Source organism: Trichogramma pretiosum, unplaced genomic scaffold, assembly GCF_000599845.2.
Source record: "Trichogramma pretiosum strain Unisexual culture from Peru unplaced genomic scaffold, Tpre_2.0 scaffold21, whole genome shotgun sequence".
Taxonomy (NCBI): Eukaryota; Metazoa; Arthropoda; class Insecta; order Hymenoptera; family Trichogrammatidae; genus Trichogramma; species Trichogramma pretiosum.
Window position 1 is genome coordinate 224,083 of NW_019640940.1, and position 8,052 is coordinate 232,134.

Consider the following 8,052-nt stretch of genomic DNA (forward strand, 5'->3'; position numbering starts at 1 on the left):
TATGAACAATTTACGGGGGTCAGGGCCGCTGGGCACGCAAAAAAAAATTTCACCTTTTTTTGTTAACGAAACGGAATTTTATTTTGAGATTTGACCATATATTCATTCCCGTTCCTTCAGGAAATAGTGGACCATTGGAAAATCTAAATAGCTCATATTGATAGGATTTTTTTCAAGAAATCTGATGGACTTATCAGATTTTCGATATATCTTATCAAATTGAAATGAAAGCTAAAAGAAAGTTGGCGGGAATTTATGCGCTGTATATGAGTATATAATAATAATAATAATAATAATAATAATAATAATAATAATAATAATAATAATAATAATAATATATAGCGGTGTGTCGTCTTTTAGTTCCTGTCATTACTTGCCAGGTGGAGTGCGACACGTATAACATATGATACACATATGATAGATTATTTTAAATTTCATTCACGAAAATCACTCGTGGCAATCTATCCGATTTTCTTAGTTTTGGTCGACAAGCTATTAAAGATGAAAGAAGCGCTAGCTTTGTGCAGCGATGAGTGTAAATCGAATTACCGTATGTCACATATTCCTTTTAAGTAGGTTTAGGAGATTTTCCAGCGAGTAAGAAAATAAGTAATTTCGACAATAAGTGCCGTGCGACCGCCGCGTTGGGACGCTGCTGCTCATGCACGGCTTTCTCTTATGCATGAACCTAAAAATCATGCTCTCAGCGAGCAGTCGCCAGTTTTTCCGTGTAGACACATGCCCGAATTTGTATAGGTTCGTGTCATACGAGTCATGCCGCTGCTTCGTTGAGCGCTTTCTAATCGTTATACCGAGTCAAGTATCTCTGCATCACTCACACTTTTTCTATACTTTCTCTTTCTTTCTCTCTGCGCGTAGATCGTGTAATGCACGTATACAGTCAGTACACTTTAAGCAGTCGTAGCGTGAACAGCAGTGAGTGAGTTTAATTTTTTTTTTTTTCATCAAGTTCTAAGTGCACTAAACCATGGCCCAGAACGATCGACATAGTCTTACATTATTGAAAACTTTGAAAGCCAAGGTAAATTTTGAGGTCACTAAGCAGCGACGCAAATTTCTGCCCAAACTATATCGCTTGATCAAGAAATGGCGAGGCCAACTTCCGAATCTCCTGGAAATCTTTCGAGAGGAAGAGATCAAGTGGCTTCTCGCGGAGGCCGTTAAAAATAGTGACGAGTGGGATCCGCTACTGCTCGCGAATTTTGCGATCGACTCCGGCTACAGGGACGAGCCCGACCTCGACGAAGACGGCAAGCCAATTTTGCGTCGCACCACACTGATACATCACGCGGCTGAGGAGGCTCGCGGTAAATCCGCGATCTTGAATCTTTTTACATTGTACAACAGATTTGATGTGAATTACATCGACGACGATGGGTACACACATTTCCATGTGGCCTGCATATACGGCTTGGACGACGTCGTCGCGAGATTTCTCCAGCTCGGGCAGGATCCCAACTGCGTCTGCCCAGTAACAGGCAGCTCGCCGCTTCATTTGGCTCAGAATAACAATAAGAAGGAGGTGGTAAAATTGCTGTTGAAAAATGGCGCCAATCTGATTTTGGCCGATAAGGATGGAACGACACCTCTGCACTTGATTTGCGATAGATTCATCGATGAGGATTGGACGGAGGAGTTCTTTGAGATATGCAGTGACAGACTGCAAACGGTAGAGATCGACGTCCGGAACAAGGAAGGTCATACACCGTTAAGCCTGGCTCTGATGAGCAACAGCAACAAGGCGGTAGAAACACTGCTGAGAAATGGCGCCGACCCGAACTTGACCAACGAAGAGGGACAGACGCCTCTGCATATGATCGGCGGATGGACCAGAGAAGTTGCGGTGAAGACGTTTCTGGATATCAGTGACGCAGTGAATCGTCCGGTGCAGGTCGATGCACGCGACAACGAGGGTAACAGACCACTGCACGTGGCCGCGAAGCGCGGCAGCGACGATGCGATCGAGCTGCTGCTGAGACGAGGCGCCGATCCTAACTTGGCCAACGAGGAGGGACAGACGCCTCTGCACCTCATTTGCAAGAGAATCAGCTGGGTTAACGCCTGCAACGACTTGACGAAGCTATTCTTCGACGTCTGCGACGAATTGAATCAAACGGTGCAGATCGATGGGCGAGACAAGTTCGGCCTGACGCCGCTGCGATGGGCGGTGGCGAGCGTCAAGCCGGCCGCGGTCGATTCGCTGCTGGATCGTGGCGCCGATCTGTCCGGCTTCGTTTTCCCCGCGGTGAGTCACCTCGCCGAGGCGTGCAGCGACATGCGGCCCGACAGTAACCAGCTCAATTTCAAATTGAAACTGGCCTCCGGCCTGCTGGACTGCGTCGAGCGTCTGCAAGAAAGAGGATACGAGCTCGACCGCAGCGACGCCCGGACGATCATGGAATTTTTCGCCGAGCGCGAATTGTTCCAGAAGCCAGGCAGCACGCGTTGGTACTGCGATCCGAAGTGCGTGGGAGAGGCACTGACGAAGACCATGGTGAAAGAGGGTCTGTCGCTCCAGGACCTGATCGAGGCGCGACCCCGAGAGGCGAAGAAACTGATGACGTGCCGGGACTACTACAACTTCGCGTGCTCGCCGATCGATTGGCGGCTGTACCCTTGCAGCAGCACTCAAAAGGCTTGCGAAGTGGAACTGTACGAGAGAGCGTCGAGAGGATTTTTCAAGTCGTGGGCGCTACAACCCTTCCTGGAGCTGATGCATTATCGGCTGCCGATTGAGATGTGTGAAATTATAATAGACCAGTTGAGTAACCAAGATTTGTACAATGTTTGCTTGGCGGTTACGCCGGGGTCAAATTGACCGATTAATCCAATAAATAAATTATAAAAATGAAAGTCTGAAGTTGTATGTTTCAAATTGTTTATTCATTACCTCATCGCATTATCGAGACAAAATTGATCTTGGCACAGATCAAAAATATAAATATGATTTCTTCAAAAAAGCATGTGAAATCGTTGTAATAGTCTTGCCTTACAACGAGGAATTGCCAAGCTCGAAGCAGCAGGTGAACGGCGGCGCCTCTTTATTGCCATAGATAAGGTTTCAATTAATTTCTTCCTCTCCCGCAAACAAATTCTCGAACTAGAAATAATTCCTTGTTCAGCTGCTAGGCTACTGCTACGACGTCGACTACGACGCGCATCAGGCAAAAGCTTCTCGAGTGTATGTGCTGTATATATCGTGCACAAACAAGCCGATATAGTCGAACTACGAGAGAGAGAAACGATCGATGTTCCGAACGAATCGACTAATACAGAGGCGAGAGAGAGAGAGAAGACGTGGCCAGCAATGCTCGATAAACAGATTTCAATGGAAGTCTCATCGGTTATTCTAAGCACTGCCTATCCTTCTGCTGCACCAAAGCAGCGACGAACGCGCACTTCGAGACTTCTGCAGCACTGTGTATATATAGCAGTTTCAACGATCTGCTGTAATGGAATATATACAGAGAGAGAGAACTTCGATGCAGTCGATCGCGCAGACTGCAGGCAATATTTGCGAACGACGACGGCGGCGGCACATAGCCAGACTACATGAAGGGCATTGTGGCACGCGCGTCGCATTGCATTTAATTGATATCGAGTCGATCGTGTTCGCGCACGGGGATGGTCCGGTTTAGTCGAGGTGGCGACGATCTTCGAGATGTTTGTTTAATTATTCGTTCGTTATTGTATACGTATGCGATACCGCGCTAGAAGGGGCAGCATATAGGCTGCAGTCAAAAAGTCGTATAATCACGTGCGGCACCGAGAGAAAGAGAGATCGAATACGACGTCGTATTATATACGCGTTCGAGCTCTGACTCCCACGCGCGCCACTTTATTACCGAATAATTTATGTTCGAACATTTTATGCGCCCATATATACATATACGGTATGTATGCCTGCTTAATATAGAGTCGTTTGTATGCGCGATGCGCTGCTCGGGCCGCGCTTTGCTTATGACGCGGGCCGAGTGCTTTAATAAAGTATGCATGCATGTATGTCGGTGTGTGTGCGAACGTACGTTTGCCATTTGGATATACGTATTATATACAGTAAATATATCCACCTATATATTTAACGTTCTCGCACGATCGCGCCAAACGTTGCGATCCGCGCACGCCGCCGCCGCCGCAGCGGACCAAGTTTAATTCTCCTCGCGCGCTCGCGTATATAAATATAAACATAGATATATAATATATACATGCCCATACGCGAACGACCGATGAAAAGATTTTAACGTCGCGTATAAAGTACATATATATATCGTCGAAATGAACGTTTGGCGCTCGCGAATGCGAGAGATTGTTTATAAGCATTATACATATAATACGGCTTTGCAGGATAGTCATACTTCGATATGTATATTTCATTTTGTTTTATATTTTTTGCGCGGATCGTTTCGGTGACCGTGTGCCGCGTTCACCGCGACGAATTCGCGAACGAAGTTGAACTTTTTATGATTAAAACAAATGTTTGCCGTCTTTTTTTGGGTTATTTTTTTACCAATGTAGGAATTTAAAAAGGACTCGCTCTCAAAGCTCGTAAACATTTTGATATCGCAACGTGTTTGCCGTGGAAAACGCATATCGCTTCGCGAAGTAAAAGAAAATCTGCGTATACAGTAGCACTTGAACGCGTGAGCAGCACAGCCGAGCACGATATATCCTGCACAAAGTTTACTTTTGCTCGGATCCTGCCGTTGCTGCTGCTGCTGCCGTCGTCACTCGAAAATTTTAAATCCACAAAATGAAATATAATAGCGCGGTGTTTGAGCAATCAAATCCTGCTGCATACATACAGAGCAGCAAAGATTAAATAATTCAAGTACGCGTATAAGCGGCTTGCAGCTCGCGACGCGAAACTTTCGGCGAGCTCCGACCGACTTGTATATAGTATTATACAGATTATTCACATCACGAGCGATTATATTTTTCGTGTGTGCTCCTAATATCGTATTGCCGAAAGTCCAATAGCGGCGGTTAACTGCCGCGTTTATTCGTCGAGGCATTATTATATATAAAATGTACCGAAAGGAAGGAAGTGATTCTAGTCTCGAGCTAACAAGCTTCGTGCCCTACTACCGCCAAGAGCGTCTTTAACTTTTTACCCCCTCTTTCTCTCTCTGTCTCTCTACTTTCTCTCGATTCTTTTTTCCTGCTCCTCCTTTTTTTTTTTATTATCACTTATCAAGCTGCAAAGCGCGTTACGTCGTCGTCGTCGTGGCAAGTGGCCTGGCTGCTGCAAGAGAGAGAGGAGCTTCGGTCGTGTGATCGCGCGCACGCGGCAGCCTCGCGGTTTCTCATCCAATTTTCCGTGGTAAACTTTTTCATCCGATGGCTCTTCGCTGCCGCGCAGGAACGCTGCTGCTGCCGCTGCTGTGCTATATATACAGCGCGGCGCGGTTTTGTGCATCGCTAAGTTGGTGCGCGCCTCGCGCTCAAGGGGGTCGCACTGTACTATACATAACTTTTGCTGCCCCCTCTCGCACTCGAAACTCTCTTCGTTTGCTGCTCTCGTAATGTTTTATAGGAAAGCCACTGTATATAGCCGTGGGAGAGTGTGAACTTTTTTTTTAAATTCAAACGTTCTGGCGCGTTGGCTTTTGAGCAGGGCAGCGGTATACTAGCAGCTTGCGGAATTAATTTTCAATGATCATGTTGTGATTGAACTTGAAATTTATATGTTATGACTTTTTGAATTCCTCTTTATTTCTAAATTTTCATTGACTTGTTTTTAGCAATTTTCGTGTTATAATTAGGTTACCCATATTCAGTAGATTGAAATTACCGAAAAAAACAATTTAACTGTTCTGAAATTTAAGACCAATTTTCAATCACCTAAAATATGCTAATACCACTTTTACCGCTAGATGGCGACGTTTTTTATTTGTAAATCTGCAAGTAGCAAAGTCAAAATAATTGTATAAGTTACGTCGCTTTTGTCTAAAAGAAACACCTCGTCCCGTTTGGTACAACTCATTGACGAGTTGAAAAAGTATGGGCACTCTTGCGTTACAAACATATTTTGTACAGTCGAAAATATAGGACTGATTTAACGAGTAGTCGCATATTCTTGGACTGTCGAATACCAATATGAGCGTACTTTTTTGTACATCGTTCGTTAGAAAAAAAAAGAAATGGTTTATTATAACCATTGTATTTTAAACAATGAATTCTTAACTTTTGCTCATCCCTGAAGATGAAAGTTAAAATTTCCAAATTTTGCTTTACTTCCATATCCTTTCACATTTTATTAGAGCGTTTACTCAGTTCATACATCATTTTTGGTCTGTATCACGATATACCGCGATACAGCTCTCGCGTATACACGCCAAAGAAAAGACGGCGGAGTGGTAGAGACTAAGCCAGCAAATGCTATATGTATACGTATACGGAGCACCGCATACACATACGCACATACACGCACACGGTTATACGTATTAAACTCATAACTTGCATTCGTAAAGCAAACATAAAGTTCCGTTCCGCGCAAGGTGGTATAAACCGCGCGGTCTACTACTGGCACGGCCCGAAACACGCGGCTATGTTTTAGATATATACATAAACAAACGCACACGGGAGCCTTAAATAACGCGGCGCGCACGCAAAAGTTTGTTCATCTCGACCCCACCGAAACAACGATAAACACGAATTTTAAGAAATATCATATAACGAAATGGGAAAATAGGCGTTCGTTAACTTTGTAATAACAAGGTGTGAATATTTTATATATCGTCGGTGTTGATGAGAAAAGAAAGATTCATCGTGAATCGCGAAATTACACTCGCGGCGATATAAACTAAATTCGGATCAGCATGCTGATACGTGCCCTACCGATCCTATCCGTGCTTACAACCCTTCTCTTCGCGCGCGCGCGCTTACATAAAAAATGCGCAAGGAGCTAGGAGCTGGAGAAACGAAGAGAGCGAGTTTCGATCGTTAAGCGCGCACGTCGAGCGAGAGAGAGAGAAAAAGAGCGAGAGAAAGAGACAGACGAGCTTACATATATATAGCGCTAAGGGTGTGCGCGACCGACTGCCCTATACACGTATAGTGATGTAAAGGGGGGGATTTACGCGCAGCGCTCGATTTCGAATTCACGAGAGAGCGTCACGACTTACAGCAGCCGCGTATACCTGCAGCAGCACCAACTCGTCTCAGCTCCTACTGCTACTCGCCTCTCCCTGTCTCTCTCTCTAGAGGGGCATATAATATATAAGAGCCCACTTCGATCCTGAGAAATAGCAGCAGCAGTAGCGACGGCCTTTACAACCTGCGCGCGTGTAAGCTCGATGTATTTCCATGTATTTATACATGTACCGTTGCGGTATATTCTTAGTTTTCTCGCCTCATAGGGCACATATATAGCGATATATAGATCCTGCGCGTATCATTATCACATTGTAATTCCTCGTCGTGTTTCCTCTTACAATATCTCCCGTCGCGTAGTACTATTGCTCTCTCGGCATTCCTTTTTTTTTGCTCCCTCATCTCTTACTCTTTCTCTCTCTCTCGCGCGCGCGATCGTATCGTGTAATAATCGAACACGCTTCTGGTTTTGTATATATTGGACTTTCAGCGCGCGCGAGATTTATTCGAATTCGATACACGTGTAGCAATAAATCTCTCGCGCGGCAGCAGCAACGGCGGCGCGGCGCGTCATATTTTCTTGCGCATTATTTTCATTGCTGATTGTGCGCGAATATAATCCGGTAGCATATATACGACTACGAAGAGGATGACGACAACGTCTATCGATTTAATTCCTCTTCGTATAAATACAAGCCGATAAGTGCCGTGCAGGTGTAGACCAAACATTTTTCACGTTACGGACGCGTACAAGAGCCGTTGAAAATAAAACGAGAGGCAGAAAAAAAAATAAAACCCATCGCGCGAGCGCACACTCGCACACTTTCGAGCGGAGGTAGCCCATCTACTTGCCGATCCCACCAATCCATCTCTCGAGTCATGCGCACACACACACACATACAACTATACTTTTTACTGGATGCAGCCCTTGAAGCACTC

The 8,052-nt window shown here is 45.2% G+C and overlaps 1 protein-coding gene across 1 annotated transcript; it reads left to right on the forward strand.

The window, feature by feature from the left end:
- Positions 1–988: 988 nt before the first annotated feature.
- Positions 989–2,839, forward strand: LOC106653691 (serine/threonine-protein phosphatase 6 regulatory ankyrin repeat subunit A-like). Its single transcript, XM_014373223.1, has one exon. It carries the CDS (start codon positions 989–991, stop codon positions 2,837–2,839), a length of 1,851 nt encoding a protein of 616 aa, XP_014228709.1.
- The last annotated feature ends 5,213 nt before the right edge of the window (positions 2,840–8,052 follow it).

What these genes read in the sequence shown, in the direction of transcription:
- LOC106653691 (XM_014373223.1), top strand. Translation starts at nt 989, where the DNA reads ATGGCCCAGAACGATCGACATAGTCTTACATTATTGAAAACTTTGAAA.